The sequence below is a fragment of the Pleurodeles waltl genome, chromosome 4_2 (assembly GCF_031143425.1).
Source record: "Pleurodeles waltl isolate 20211129_DDA chromosome 4_2, aPleWal1.hap1.20221129, whole genome shotgun sequence".
Classification (NCBI taxonomy): Eukaryota; Metazoa; Chordata; class Amphibia; order Caudata; family Salamandridae; genus Pleurodeles; species Pleurodeles waltl.
The window spans coordinates 812,355,655-812,372,493 of record NC_090443.1 but is presented as its reverse complement, the minus strand read 5'-3'; the positions used below and the strand labels follow the sequence as shown (position 1 = coordinate 812,372,493).

Here is a 16,839-nt window from a genome sequence, read left to right as displayed (position 1 = left end):
AGTGATGCTCTCTACATTTGGCAGGCGGTAGTACATGAGGATGGAAGATAATGCTGTCTGATCAACCATCCTTCCATAATATATTAAACAGAAATTTTGTCTAGTATAAATATTGTGTCCTAAATATGATTTAAAAATATAACCCCATTCGTTGTAAATTTATTATTATTCACTCCAGTGGGTTGATATTTTTGTAGATGATATTTATGTAAGAACAACGCAGGCTTTAGGTAGATGTGACTGGTGCCACCACACCAGGTGCCAATCTGGAGGTAATGCACATTGCGTGACAGACTAAGGTGAGATAAGACCAGCCTGCAGAAATCTTTATATGTCCGTCATTTTTCATAATAACAATTCCATGATAACTCTGGTAATTAATGCATTTGAATGAGAGATCTGTTTGTCTAGTTTAAGTTTTGGCTCATGATAAATTAGCATCGAGGGTTAGTGTACCCGATGCAAAGCACAATGCGTAAAACACAGACCACAGATTTGTATTTTAAGTAGATAGCTTAGTCGGTTACTGCTTATGTCACAGTTCTTAAGTTATTTCATTATAGCACATTGAGCTAAGATCTGGCATAAAAGTGATACATGCATATTTCAAATCTTAGGTTAAGGACATTATTGCTTTCTTCCTCACTCTTTTGCTATTCTAAGGTTGCTAAAAAGAGTTCCTTAGGGAAGTAATACAATATTATTAGGATCATTGTGTTATGTTTCAAATTCTGAATTTACGTGTTGGATTTACTACCACTTTGCACCTAGATTGGCTCACAAATGTGAAGTAAACCTGTTGCAGAGTTTGTTTTTATCTTTTCTTTCCAGGGCAAATCCTGAATTCTGTTAGAAAGGAGCCATAAAGTCCCACAATGTAGCACTATATGCTACTTTGGGTGAAGGAGGCGATTGATGGCACATGGATGTTCCCATTTACCCATCTATGGAATTTCACGTTAACTTTGATAGAAAGGGATTTTCATCAAAAAAGTATGCCTCTTTGAAGGAGGTGTAAAGTTGAAGAAAATATTTATTTTCTCTAAACCTTTCAAACGTTGCATGTGTTTGCACCATACAGCATAAATGCAAAGTGGTAAATTGTTCAACTTTGTCAAAGCACAGGATTTTGTACTTGGAGGGTACCCTTCCAGTAAAAGACCTATGAAGGACAACACCCACACATCTTATCTTAGTAGATATCTTAGTAGTAGCTCTTTCCTTTTCATGCAACACAGTGCAGCAACTTTCTGTACTGTGTGAAATGTAGACAATTTGCCCCTTTGTTTCTCCAGACCAAGCACTCCATGTATATAATCTTTAAATATGGATGGCATGTGACTCCTACACCTTGTAATGCTAACTGTCTAAGTAACTTTTCCTGTACGCTATAAAATAAATAATTGTAAGAGGGGTTACGGAGAGATGAAGGTGACCAACAGAGGGGGTAGTGAGGAAATCCATAGAGGAGGAAATCACGGGGAATGTCGCACCAGGCGTCACCAACTCTAAAGCTGGTGCTGTGTGAATCAGTATTCTGACACAATATTAAGGTAGCACACCAGAAAATATATAACATTTCTTACTGCACAACTAAGTAGTTATTGATATGGCCCTAAAATAACATATTTGAAGAATGCACTGATTAGATACTGTATGTAAACATTTATAATATTGTTATATGGTTTTTAAATGGCCACGGGCATCTTGTCTCTGCTACATTCTCGGCCCATTAACAAAGAGCCGTGTTGTAACATCATCGTGAGATAATGTTCAGTTATTCTGGCCTGTCTAATATTATGGTAACAGAATTGGATCTTTTAAATCAGTTATATAGCTTTTTCTTGTTGTTTTTTGCATTTTATTTGAAACAAGGCTATGGAAAAAGCACAGGCCAAAGACTACAGCCACGAGATTGAAAAATATCTCCATAAAGGAGGCAGCATCTGGAGAAATCCTGTGGGAGGCCTGAATAGCAATCATTGAATAGATCTTTTGCACTTTAAAATCTTTGGAATTATAGACTGCAGTACCTTTAGCTGCCTTCTCAGCCTGTGGAATAAACACGGTACAGATAGGAACAGGTCCAATGCCATGCTCTTCTTACAATTAAAGATTACTCCCGTTCGATTACTGCACACATTTTGTCTCTAGGTGATCAATTCTGAACGGTGAAACCCACTGGTTCGTCCTAATCCTTTTCAGTGAGCTAAACTAACACTGCCTCATTTGCATGGCCTGACCCATGATTTTGTACAGTGAACTCCATCTTTGAGGGCCGAAAATGTTTAAGTAGCTTTTTTTCTGCAGGGGTGAAAACGACCACAGTGAGAATATGGCACAATTTGCCACGAGGCATTATTATAAAGGCAGCACTACAGACTAGTTGGTACTGTTCGGCTATAGAGTGACATGTTTTCTGTTTTAAAACACGCTCACCCTGGATTAACGTGTACAAAAGAAAAAATAGGTTCTGCACTCATTAAAACATACCGGTGAAATTAACCACCTCTTTAAACCTAGAAGCGCATATACAGTATGAAAAGAGGAAACTACTGTACAAGAAACAGAATACCACATATCAAAAAATTTAAATGCCTGTGTGAAAAAGTTCGATTTTGCAGCTTTACTTCAGAAATAGATTGTTCTCTACCTGAATGTAAGGAAATCTCAAGCACCTATGTTCAGTGAATACATGGAAAATCTATACCTAGGGTCAGGCTCAAACGCTCCCGAATCACCAGAATTGATAGAGGGATTTGTGGAACATCATTGCCTTTTTTTATCAATAGTTCTGTTACAGATGGGGACTAAGAGAGCAGGATGGGTATTTTCACATCTGCCAGGGTACTGATTGTCTTCGGGATGCCAGAGTGCCTGGTTCTGTCAGTTCTTCTGGTCATTGCTCACATAGCAATTCTGGCGTCTGGAGAAAGTGATATCTGTTGCCCTAAGTGGGAAGGTTTTGCCCAGACATGGGTCCTGTGCTTGCTATGCCACTTGATTCAAACTAACCTGGCTGATGAGGGGTGATACCCCAAAACTGGTTCCAGGATTTTTGTCTCTGTTCCAGGGAGGACCCAGCCTGGCAGTTCAGTCTGGACTGTTCCAATGGGAGCAGGGTCAAGACTGATTTGCATATGGTTGGGTCCGAACTGGAATGACGTGGCAAGCAAAAAAAAAACAATGGATTTAGGCCCAGATCTGTGACTGGGGATGAATGTTTGACATTGTTTAGCATTCCTCCCATCATCATATGGGTCATTCTGCAGCACACGTAGAAAGATCAAAATGCTTCTGACGATTGTTTTTGTGCAGGAAGGTGCCCCTTCCTGCACAAAAACAATCCTGGCTGTAACACAGGTACCCTTGCATCATGGCACTATAATTGGGGTTCAAAACCAGTGCTATTAACAACGACTTCCTGTGGCAACAAACGCATAATATACCTTTTATTATTCTGGCTTCAGTTATTGCAAGCGTGGCTACATAATTCCATGCCAAGAGCCCTGCTTGTGTTATCTTAGCTTTTAAGTTGAAAGTACATAATTGGAAAGTATTAATAATGACTGAACTTTGCAATATTGTTACACGCTCCTCACATAATAGATAATTCACAATGGAAATGATTAAAATAATTGATGCAGTGTTAAACAAATCGTGTATGTCACTTCTTGGAAGTGTTGGCTTTACTCATCGGCACATTACGACCACCGTTCTCGTGTTTTCAGCTCTAGAAATTCGGTGGGGAAGGGACATCTCATATGTATGTACGGGGCGTTATGAAAGCTTGGATGTGATGCCGGTGTTGGAGATTTTGTGAACACCGGTGCTGCACGTTGTTTGCACTTGAAGGGATAAAGGCAATGTTTTACATTTGGTAAAACATAATCATGAACACCGGTATCAATTAATTGATGGCATTTTTTCTTTTTCTAGACATGGAGACGACTTGATAGTAACCCCTTTTGCACAGGTGCGTACTAACCATATTTCTCATTATTAGAGTACTTTAAATCCAATTAAGATCTAGCACTCTTTTAAATGTGTGATGTAGCATAATATCAATTCAGCACATTAAAATATGATGCCTCTGTTTTACACAGGTGCTTGCGAGTTTGCGAAGTGTGAGAAACAATTTCACGTTGCTGACGAATATTCAGGGAGCACCCAACAAGTATGTTTTACGATTTTCATTTAATTGATTCTTTTGTTGTGTTCCAAAAATAAGTAGTTTGTTATTTTGCTTGTTTATTTAAATGCCGGAGTCGTGCTAACATAGCAGCTGCCTTATCCTATTTCATTACTGCGATGCTTGATTTCAGTGGTCGCCGCTAGAGGGCACCATTCACTGTGGTTTAAAAGAACTCTTCAACTACAAATAAAATTCGTAGATTGTTGCATTCCGAACTGATGGAATTTGAGACCAAGCACCTTGCCCTAGGTTACACAGATGAAATTCTGGGCACTTACAATAGCAAAGCCCTGGTCCTGTTTATTCTGATTTTGTATTATACATGAGAGCGAACTGTTTATAAATGTCAAAGGCATTACATCGCGATAAATTTAATCGCGGTAATCACGTAGGAACCAGAGAAGAGGAAGGAACGGGAGAGTCTCCTGGGAGAATGAGTCTCCTCGTGCAATTTTTCGATTCGTGAAAAGTGGTTACAAACTGTGCATCAACTTTTGCAAATTTCATAGAATTTAATAAACAGACCTAGGTATAAAGGTCAGCAGACTACCATGTCTTTAATTGTGTTTAAAGATTTTTATTTTAATGCAGCCCTTTTCCTTAAAGAAAACCGGACTGTTTTAAAAACTAAAAATGTTCTTTTTTGCACAAAGTTTTAATGAGAGATGATAGTGAGGTGAAACTTATTTCAAGATTCACATCAAGAAGTGGTTCAAAGAGGACACTTCCCCTTTGTGAATAGGTTACCAACCCATCTTGACAGTCTAACCTTTCAATGTTTTGCGACCGACATTTACAATTGATGCCTAAAGCAACAGCCCATCCAAATACTGATTCTAGAACCATTTCTAAACCTTTTCTGGATTGCTAAATGGGTTTAGTACATTTGGCAAAGGTTTTTAGCATTCACAATCTCTCTAATTTACCAAATAGTAAGCCTTACTTTAGGCCCTTACAGACAAGTCTACTTATAAAATTCCTTCACATTGTATGTAATATTATGTTAAAGTCAGTGCAGACAAAAACATGTTTAATTTTAGAATTATGTACATTTTGTACATAAATATTTGGGTATTTTGTTCATGCTTCTATTCACAGGCTTCACATTCATAAGTCTGTTCTCAGACTTTACAAAAAATGATTGTCGCTTTACTTCATTTTAATCACTTAATAGGATTTCTGTTAGGGTTTTACACCTTTAAATGTGTGATTATTGCACATTACAATCATGGGGGGGGCTAACACATTCTGGAACACTGGAAGTTTTATAGAAATGTCAAGATACAAGTGTCTTCTTTTCTCATGAAGTAGTCTTAGACTGTGTCCATTTAAACACTTCACACTTACTGAGCAGACCCTTTAAATGTACACTAAATTAAATGTATATTTTTTGCTATTTCACAGGAGGTCTCCAGTTGCAAGTCAGCCACCAATTCCAAGAGTCAGTCTTCAAGGTTAGTGAGAAAAATTAATTTTATGAAATAAAATATCCTCAATTGTCTACAATATCAAAGGTGTGTTGCTATCACAGGGTGTTGTCTTTCTTTGACGAGTTTGGAACACAAATATTTAGTTTATACTTCCTGGGCAGAATAGTAACAATAATCAGTGCATTGTCCTATGCTGCTGTATGATTTTACTGTCCACTGAACATTTTGCACATTATAAGTATACCCCCTTTATGTTTAATGAGCACTTCTGAAAGTGCAGGTCATGGTCAAGGCAAATTATTGGCCCATTCTCAAGTGGTACTTTAAAAGGTACTCAATTGCAAACCGTTTCCTTTCTTTCCTGCTTTCCTCTTTTGCAGTTCTCCTCCCTATCTAGCGTTCTTCTCTAATCATTACTTAATGTGCACGACAGCAGAAGTGTCACATACAAAATAAAATGAATGCACCTAGTGTCTCACCCTATGGCTAACTCCCAACCGAGGGAATGAAACCAAAAAAGACACACCCACCTTTTGTTGCATTGTTTAATATTTGTAATATGCAAATACATGCTAGGGGCACAGCTGACACACAGAACATTGAAACATACCTAAATTAAAAAAATGTATACTAGCCAAAACAATAATGGAAGGAAGTAGAAAAGAAGAATTCTATAACGAACAGAAATTGCGTACAGCAAGACTGGAACTCAAATTAAACATGCATCAGCAAAGGTAATAATTATGGTTTTAATTATGCTTGCAAACACAGGATTGCACAAATGCTGTTTGTATACATCAGGACATTAAATAACACCTATATTTGGAGCACACAAAAGAGAGTGCAGCTTGATTAATATGTTGCAATTCGATATGTTTAACCAGAGAGCTTGTTCTCCACTTCCACTTCATAGAACATGCCATCCAGTGCTCAATTTGCAAAGGAATCGAGTGCTGTGCCCATTGGTTTGCTCAAGTGCACATTAATATTGCGCTATAAAAGATGTCTAACACTATACACCTTTTTGAATTCAGTGTTTTAAATTGTACCATTCTAGCGTTCCTTATGTCTGTGGAGGGGCTTGTCAAAACAATGTCTTAGATGGAGTTAAATAAGTTGTGTCCAATAGGAATGTGTTAACCTATTGGCAGGGCTATGAAAAATACATTTGTAGATTTGTTCCCATGTGCCAGCCAATTTTCTTTGTTGGTTGTATTGTAGCCCAGGTGCTGTGGGGGTATGTGGGCATACCCTCTTTGTTGTTGACACAAGCCCAAGAGTGACACTATCGAAGGTTGGGGTGCCAAATGCCAATGCCTCTTAATCTTGATTCCACTGAATACTGTTTTAATGTGCCACCAGCATTTTATGCCCTTTTATCTCACTCTTAGGAGGTTCCTTTACATCCCTGTGTTCCCCCTTAAGCATGGGTGCTCTGTCTTTCTATTCCTCCTTTTTTTCCCATTGTGTGTTTTTCAATCTCTTGCTGTAGTTCAAACTCTTATGAGGAAAACTAAGCGCTTGTTTCCCAAAACTCGCTGCCAGTGGTCCTCACCCAAACCACCAGCACATTTTATGTACTGATGCCATGCTATTGTAACACACACAGCGGTTTCAAGCTATGTCAGAGTCTGCTATGAAATGACGTCTCTCAGAATGTGCTCTGTAGCAATAAAGGAAATGTGTTTGTTCTTACATGGAGTGCAGTGCTCGCAATCTTGTATGTGATTTCATAGAAACACAATTTAATGGAATACCATTACTGAGAAACCATTTCATCTAAACTGTTTAATTGAAATTTTCAGAATGAATGGCATTTACTTTTTCATAGAAACCAATTCACAGAATGTCTTTTTGGTCAAAATGAAATTGTGCCAGTCTACCAGTGTACCACAAGCCATTACCTGATGTCCCTCTTGAATCTAACAGAAGCCCTTGAAGATTCTTTATCAAAGGTGTATTAGCTAGCCATTACTCAATGTCCTGCTTGAGTCAGACACACGCCATTGGCGAGTCTTTCACAAAGGTTCAGTGCCAGAAGTAATTCCTAGATGCCTCCCCCCACCCCCACTTGAGTTAGACACAAGTCAGTGTCGTACTAGGCTGAGCTACAGCATACTAGAGATTTATGAATATTGCAGACCCCCTTAAAAGTTAACTTTTTCATAGTGAAACACAACATTGGAAATAACGTGACTGTCCTTTTGATCATGACATAACATCGAGAGGTGGGGTCTGGAATGCCTAAATTTCCATATTTACTCTGCACGTCTATTGATATTAGCTTCCTTTCTATGGGTAAATAGTTATGCCAGTGCTGGGTTGTGATATGACAGTCATTATCACTTCTCCAATTATGTTCTTGAAGATTCACATAACACATCCTATTGTTTATAGATATTACCATGCTCTGGTACTTAGCATCTGCCATTATTTGTACCCTGAATAGCCTTCTGTTTGTTTGAAGCTGATAAGAACACAAAAATTAAAAGCATTGATCTTTAAGTGTGGTGGGCCTCAGTGGACTACATTGTTAGCCAATCAGGTATGCATGAGGAAAATGTATGAAGATTCTGTTACAAAGTTTCAGCAGTCAGAATCATTTCTATATGTTTCTCTTGAGTCAGACTTTAGTCGTTGAAGAGTGTTTCACAAAGGTACAAATTGGCAAACCATTACTAAATATCTCCCTTGCAGCAGGCGCAAGTCTTTGATGTGTTTTTCACAAGGGTGTAGTACTGCGAGCTCTCACTAGATGTCCCTCTTGAGGCAGACATATGTCTGTGCTGTACCTTGCTGCAGTACCATAGGCCTTTAGTAGAAGTTAAAACGAACACTTCTGCCCCCCAAATCCAGAACACCGGAGCCTCTTGAACGCAGCAGATCACTGTGAACATCACATTTTGTTGAAAGTAGAAGAGAGCAATGAGAAATTTAGCTGTCCTTTTGTGCAAAGCAAATAATAATAGGGGTGCTGTTCGAATACACAGATCTGTGTATGTATTTTTGATAGCCGTATGATTTTTACTTCCTTTCAGTGGGATAAATAAGTGTGCCAGTGTTGGATTATTATGGTGATAGTCAATAAACACAGCTCAGTCTGCACTTTCTGTATGTTCCGGAAAAAGCAAGTGAAGACACCCCAATATTGATATATAGCTACAGTCAGTGTTACTATAAATTTAGAGCGAGCCTCTAGACTGTAAGCTCAGCAGCTTTTTACCTGTTTGAAGCTACTGGGAACTAAAATAAGGTGCTGCCCTGATGCCTGACACAACACCTTTATTGCTGAGACACATGCTACTTCAGTGAAGCTACACTGTTTGATAACCTTTGTAAACTTGCATCCAAAATACTGAAATCAAAATGTCAAGGACACGTGGGACAAGTAATGGCTGAAAGGAGCTCACCCAAACATGCCTATCGCTGAAAGAGTCAGATTCAAAAGCCCCTTCTGTGTATTGCTTTAGGTCTTAATTTTGTGTTTGTATTTGTTATCAGCTCAGGCAGGAAGTGAAATCTGTTTGTAGCTTTACCTAAAAAGGATTTATCACAGAATATCAACTCACAGAATATCGTCATATAATAGTATTGAGAAAAATGTGGAGTTAGGTTAAGATTCTCTAGACTTACCTGACCACATTTTTATGATATTCTGTGCACTTGATATTCATGGGTCGATATTCAGAGTTCACATCCCTAAAGAGGAACATAAAACAATGTTCTAAACAACACATAAATAAATCAGTTGCAGAAGAGATAAGCTGTTGTCGTACTCTTCGTGTTGTTTTGAGGTAGTAAAAGCTGAACTCCTCACTGTCATCAAGTTTATAACTGGTGAAGTTATTTATTAGCTTCAAAGAAACTGTTCCACAGTTTCACCCCTGTTACTTTTATTGATTTTTAATCCAAATTTCAACAAGTGCAAAATCTGGAAGAGCAGGTTTTGGTCAGAACAGAAGCGCAGGATTCTGACTGACTGCTGGAAAGGGAAGACATCTTATAGGCGTTTGAGACTTTTCGTTGCATGTTTTCCAAACCAAGCACAGAACTCTGAGTTGGATCTGGTGACATGAGTGCAGCCAATTCAGTTGAGAACTCATGATAATTTTTCTTTAGCATAGGTACTGTGGAGGTTCTGTTTTGATTCAATTTTGATGTTTGAACAGATTATTTGGGAAGATAAATACATGACCATTCGGTATTGACATCACAGCTGCATGTATTATTCATTTGCGGTGTTCATTTGTTAAAACAGTAAATCAAAAGGTGCTGGGAGGATGTTTGCAAAAAGTGTAACCACTGGCGATCGCTCAGGGTAGCATTATAACCCATCATTCTTTAGCCATCCTGCCACCTCAGTTTGGACCCAGCCATAGGTAAATCAGCCCTGACCCTGCTGCTATAGCACTAGGCGAGCCTAAACTGCCAAGCTAGGTCATCCCTCAACCCGAACACAAGTAACCCAAGATGGTTTTGCCTTGATTGGGGCTGTTCATTCAGGTGTAGCTTGGCTCCAGTAGTACAGTAAGCAAGGGGCCCACGTCTGGGCATACCATTGGTGACTGTGTCACTGGAGCCAAGCTAAATATGGCTGATGAGCCCTAATTGGGGTGAAAACGGCCCTGGGTTGCATTGTGTTCCAGTTCAAGGAGGACCTGGCTTGACAGTTGAGGCTGGACTGTTCCCATTGGAGCAGGGTCAAGATTGATTTGCATACAGTTGGGTCCAAAACTAAGGTGGCATGTTGTGCAATATAACAATAAGCTGGGATGTGGCCGAAGTAATTACCAGTGGCTGAGATTAATTCAAGCATTCCATCCATCACTTTGTTGTACACATGTTAACACAGGGCATCTTTTAATAGCTTATATAGACTGAAATGTGGGTGTTTGGCTCTGACCCGTAGCTTTTAGTTTGTAGATATGCCTACTGTGAATGTACCATCTAACTGGAGCCCATATGCTCTTCTTTGGAGCAGAAGATGCTCTTTATCACCCCCTTGTACTTTTTTGTACTTCAAATGTCCTCAGTTTTCCACAAACAATTACACTCCCAGCACAAAATGCTGGTCACATGATCCCAACAACTAGCTGATTTTCCTGTTTAAAGGAAAAAAGACCCAGCTGTTTCTTCTCCTCTTTCCTTAGATTAACTCCAAGAGGCCTCCTTCCACATACAGTACAATAATATAAGACAACATCAGACTGAACTATATTATTATGTTATTGTCCTAACGACCACCGCGTTCCGCCATATTGTAAATATGGCACAACCATGTTGTCTTTAGGTGGGGCAGGGGTTAGGCAAGAAAAGTAGTGCATTGAGACCGATGCACCACTTTCTTGTAAATATACCCCATGTGCGGATTGACTACAATACACTATTATGTGAAAACAGTTTCATCTATACTGTCACATGTATATGTTAATGTGTGTGCATGTGTCTAAACACAGTTTGAGGTTTACTTTTGTCAACAGTGAAATTAATCTCTTTTTTTATTGAAGGCATTGCTGGCTGTAGGAAATCAATGAAAATGAATTCCAGGATTGCCCTAAAAAAAAAAAATTAAAAAAATCAGTTTCACTAGAGCACAAAACTACACGGACAACAGCGTGGGTAGAGCCTGCCAACAGAGAATGTCCCACATGAGTTCAAATGCCTGTGTCCCTGTGAAAAATTGTTAACATCGATAGTGATAGCTAAGGTCAAATCACAAATGGCAACACTTTGTGCATTTTGAGACTAGAAACCACATAGTTTAATTCTCCGTCATTGAAGGCGTCAGTTACCAGGAACTAGAATGGAGGTCTGAACGATGTACAAAGTGTGTGTAATTTGAATTTGTGTAATTACATGAAATGTCGGCAAAATTGCAGGTAATTATGTGAAATGCAAATCTGTCATCTAGTCCTATGTTTTAAAGAAAAACCCAACCTCAGCCCAGAGTTTGGCAGAAGGATGCATTTTGTGCTAATAAATTGTGTAACAAAGTTGTATGCTATCTTGTTTCTGTAAATTTTTACCACAGATGGCATATAATTTTGTAACATGGTGTAATGGCGTAATCTCAGGAATTTCACCTAATAAATGTAAAGCTAAATTGGGCTCTGTAAGAATGTATGGAAACGAGTCCCAGTAGAAAGAATGGCAATTTGAAATGGCACTGGAGCCAGACAAGAAATGAACTTAGTGTAAAGGTATCCAGTGGGCTTGGGAGTCGCAGGAATAGTCATAGATGTAACATAGTCTGAGATAGACATAAACTCAGACATGAACAGGATGAGTTTGCTGGGCAGTCAGTGCCAGATGGCCATCTCTGTGGTCTGAATATCTGATCTGTCACTTCACCTATGATGATATGGTGGCAGGTCTGGTACTCTTTGGTCACATCAAACTTTGACGTCTTTGCAGTGGAGGATTCCTTCTTTGACAACAAATTGCAAAGCAGGTAGTCCATTGCCAACCTGTAAATTTATGCAGCTTTAAGAGGCCAACATAACAGATGAGACTACATTGCAAGGGGACCAGTAAACCCATGTCGGTCAAATAAGGATTAAAAGTGGCCCTGTACTGTGGGTCCTGTATCCACCTGCAGGAGTGTCAACTCTCAGGTGCAGCTGTGTGACACGCGGTTCCTGCCTCATCACAGGGCCACAAGGTTCATGGAACAGGAATAATCACACGGTGAGCCGGAAATCCTTGCAGAGAATGGGTTTCTAGCTAAGGTGAGAGGGTCTGCACAGCTAGCCTCGAATTAAAACCTCCCATGGAAGGCGGTGCCACATGAGTTCCTGACAGCAGTGGGTTAGGGTCCAAAGCCTCACGTGTCATGACCTCGCCTCCTCATCGAGGCCACACCCCATTCTTTCTCCAAATGTGCATGGAGAAAAATGCTCTGAAACTGTCAGGTCTCTACCTGCACAATCAGGTGGAGCTGTGCCCGGAAAACTTGACAGGGTTTGGAGAAAACATGCAAAACTCAGTGCGGTTACACCGGCTTCAGCACATTGTTTCCCATAAGACGTCAGCACTCATAATGGCTCCGTACTGGTGGGGTTACACCTCCAAGGGCCAATTATACCATGTACACTCATGGCGCGTGCAGTACCGTGTGACAGGGCACATTATGCCCGCGTGTCATCCGGTACTATTACTATTTTATGTACCTGTAAACCGTATTTGTTATATAGAAATGTGGCAAGAAAAACATTAGCACAATTGTCCAGTAGATGGCACCAATGGCAAACTATACTTTGCTGCGCTACATCTCTATCAGGTGAACCATTGCATGACTGTGGGATGCTGAAACATTTGCAGCATTTTAACTGCTGCGTTGTTAACGTCAATGAAGCTTAAAAACTAAGCTAAGGGAAGTATTACTTGGAAAATTAAGGGAGTCACGAGTTTACCCTTTGCAACAAGTATCTGATCATTTTGATAATATACTGTGTTAATTAACCGATCGTGTTGCCTTTATTTTTTTCCTCACATCCCTAAATGCCCTTGAAAAGGACAAGCACCCCGCCAGGCTTGTGCTGGGGTGTCCAGGCTGACCTCGCTCTGTTTTAGCAGTTCATAGTTCATCCCTAAGGCAGCATTCTTGCTCTACATTTTGGTCAACAGACCATAATGACAACACCGGAGGGCAATCACACATAATGAACGCCAAATCTAGAAACTGCAAGCGTTCTGGTGTCACCTGTTTCATTCACCTTTTGAACAGCGGGGTGTGATGAATGATTCCATTGATTAGTCCAGACTTGCTAATGAATCACGCAGTTTACTTGCAGCTTAACTCTGAGCTTATGGTGTGGTCGTGTGAATTTGTGGCAAATTCTGTCGTCAGCATGTGTCATGGGGTGAAATGTAAATACTAAGAAAATAATTGATGCATCATATAGACTGGGGGGGGAAGCTGATGCATCATATAGACTGTGAAGGGTGAGTCAGCCTATGCTCCTCAGGTATAAATGATATGCAGAAGGGGGTGGGGTTTACATATGTAGGAATAAAGCATCCGCGAGAGGACCTGCTAGTGTGGAATGGATGTCAATGGAAATGTGAGTCAGGCACAAGGATAAGAGTCATCTCAGGCACCTGGAGAGCATAAATGGTAGGAATGAATCACAGCTGTAGCAGTGAGAGGTTTAGTGCCTGACCCTGGAAGGACATAGCTAGAGAGGATGAGAAGAAGGCCGCAACATGAACAACTGTATGTATAGCCCCTTATGGTGCTGTAAAGACCAGGTCTAATCTTCCCACCTGGACAAAAAGAGCTCACAATTCAATCTTCTTGGAATCTGCGCTGACAGATCCTTGCCTTTTGTTTCCAGGAAAGGACTGTCAGGGGGGCTTCTGTGATATGGAGCCTGTAAAAGCACAGTATTCGTAAGACAAGATACTTACCTGTACAAATGCATCATCAGGACCCAAACAGAAGGATCCAGCATCCATTGCTCGCATGAGCTCCAGAACACCCTTCACACAGCGCATCACTTGAGTTATGTTTACAAGTTCACCCTTAAGTGCATGAAACTTGGTTTGGAACTCAGGCTTGGTCTGAGGGCATTCCACAACCCTGGGCTTTTTTAATCTCTCCAACCCCTGCCCTCAGCCATGTTTCTGCAGCCTGAAGCAAACACAAACCTGGAAACACAGTCAAACACATGTCGCACCTGCAACAGACAAGGAAGACAGCGAGACTCACTTAAGAATGAAATGCAGCAGACGAGCCATTCCAGAGAATGGACTGACACAGAATAGTGGTCAATATATCTGATAAATACTAATATTAAAATATGAATAAATATTCATGGATCCTTGTAAAATCAGCATAACTTTGGGGCACAGCTTTTGGAAAAGCAAGATAATGAATCCTTTCATGATATATATATATATATATGTATTTATTTATTTATGAAAGACTTTTGTAGCGCCTTGCTGTGATTTCAGAGTGCTGAGGTGAAATCAGGAAAAGTACAAAAAGAAAACGGAGTAGTGAAAAGTTAGAGTCCAGGTCCGATAACTGAGCAGTGCAGCTCCATCTGATATTCTTCATCACAATCCCAAAGAGAGCTGAGCTCACATTAGGGGAACTGGATATGTCTGGGTACAAATAACCCTGAAGTACTTGTACTTTGTTTCGAACATCAGGGTTGGACTCAGAGCATTCCACAGCCTGGGGTACCAGGCTGCTAGGGTATTGCCTCTATGTTGCACTTATTTAGAGACTCTTTGATTGATCAAGTGTGCAGTTGTTGATCATAGTCTCTTGTTTGCCTCCTAGTGGGTAGCACATTTATGCACATACACTGGGGTTGCTCTAGTGCGCTTTGCGTACTGTAAAGAAAATCTTACATTTGATTTTCACATTCAAGGGTTACTGGGAAAGTGCTGTGAGGACAGGTTTGATATGGTTACTTCTCCAAAGGTTTAGGGACATTGTGGTTGCTTGGTAACTTATTTGTGTGTTTTGGTGAGTCCAGTGTTTATTATGTTTCAATATTCTAGCTATGTGATCACGATGGCTCCCTTCAGCTCAGCTTGGTAGTCCAGTTGGAGGAGTGGGGGCAGGTACAAAAGATGGCAAGTCTACAAATTGATGTTCTTTGTCACTGCATTTCCTTGTGGAATAAATAAAGTTTGGAGTTAAAAAGGTATTCACAAGTTCTCTACTTTGCAGTGGTTTCGGGTTGTGGCCCTCAGCTATGGGCCAAACAAGTGGCAACTGGTCCTAAATTGACCCTCTTAAAGGATCCCATGAGTGTTAGCCCTGTGTATGTATAGAAAGCCTCATCCATCCATATTAACACGTGGTTTAAGCAAACTACGATGCTATCCCAGTCCACTTGTGCATTATCCAGCTGGAAATGGTGTTGGTTGTCCTGAGCAAACATCTGGAGGTTCATCTTGCATTGGCCTAGGAGCTGAGCTAGAGTGTCTATGTTGAAAAGAACACAGGATAGGGATAGCACTGAGGACCAAAGGGCACTGTTGAGGAAGATGAATCAAGGCTCCAATTCACACTTGTTGGCCATTAGTGGAATATAAGGATCTTCTCATTTTATGGTGGTTCTACACAATGTAGTTCATTCCTCAAGCCTACACAGACGTATAAAGTATTCCCTGGTGTTGTGTGCTGTTGAGAGGTCAAGGAGCTAGAAAGCTTGTTTTCATCCAAGCAGAGGATGAACTCTTTTCAATGGAGGCTAGAACTCACTCATATCCCTCAAAGGTCTGGAACTACACTGATCATCAATCGGGGTATAAGTCAATTCAATGGAGGAGTCCTATTACCTCATATTGCAGACAGTGTGAGAAATAAATGGGCAATCATAAACAGTTTAAACTTTCTCAGACAGAGTGGATAAGGGATATTTTTCACATTTGTTGGGTTCACTTTTTAGCCCTGCACTTAATCATACACTCCTTTTTTCCCCTCTTGTATGTATACTTCTTTCTTAAACCCCATTCCTTTGGTCACCTGGGCTGTTGGATGGAGGGGTTCTTTGTTGAGTTAGGTTTGTGCAATTTTCTAACCGGCCACAACACCTTGTTTTTGTGCCAAGTCATTTTCCCTTTTGTTTGAGCAAGGCTTTCCCCATCAGCTTGGTGCCACTTGCCCTAAGCTACAACCCACCCTTGAATTGTTACTGAAGGAAGCTCAGAGCCCAGCTCTCTCTGGGTGGGGTAGTGGTCTTTCTGTATCGATGAGTAAATCTATTGGAACAAAGTAATTTACTTCTTTCAATCGCAGCCTCCACTTTCCGGGGTTGATCTGCCCAGTGGTATCTGATGATCGAGTGGGTCCCCTTTCAGGCTTTTTATATATTGTGCTCAGGGCGTAGGTGTTCAACTTCTTCACTGCAAGTTCTACACTGTGGTGTAGCCAAGTCCTTCAATATACCTATTGGTGGTGTCTTTGTCAGCACCATAATGCATTGGTTCTCAACCTGTGGTCCAGGGACCCCTAGGGTTCGCGAAGCCTCTTCAGGGGATCCGTGACTGCTTTGAAAATTAATATTGACAGATTAACAAAGTGTATATAAATAAAGTGGCTAAATGCACAATTGAGAATTTTAAAACATACTGTAAATGTCAAATTAGTATCCTCAGATTAACTCATGGGAGCAGTGCAGGTGTATCAAACTGAATACAGTATGGACGATGTGTGGTTTCAATTGATTTTGGAAAAGATCCAACCTTCCTATT

General features: G+C 40.3%; 1 protein-coding gene across 3 annotated transcripts in view; it reads left to right on the top strand.

Moving 5' to 3' along the window:
* PDE4B (phosphodiesterase 4B) overlaps positions 1–16,839 on the top strand; it is a 1,531,620-nt gene that overhangs the window by 1,294,282 nt on the left and 220,499 nt on the right. For all 3 annotated transcript variants that reach the window (XM_069232487.1, XM_069232488.1, XM_069232489.1), the window contains 3 exons: positions 3,940–3,976; positions 4,107–4,177; positions 5,600–5,649. In XM_069232487.1, coding sequence (XP_069088588.1) covers positions 3,940–3,976; positions 4,107–4,177; positions 5,600–5,649 — 158 coding nt within the window. The remainder of the gene's footprint in view (positions 1–3,939; positions 3,977–4,106; positions 4,178–5,599; positions 5,650–16,839) is intronic.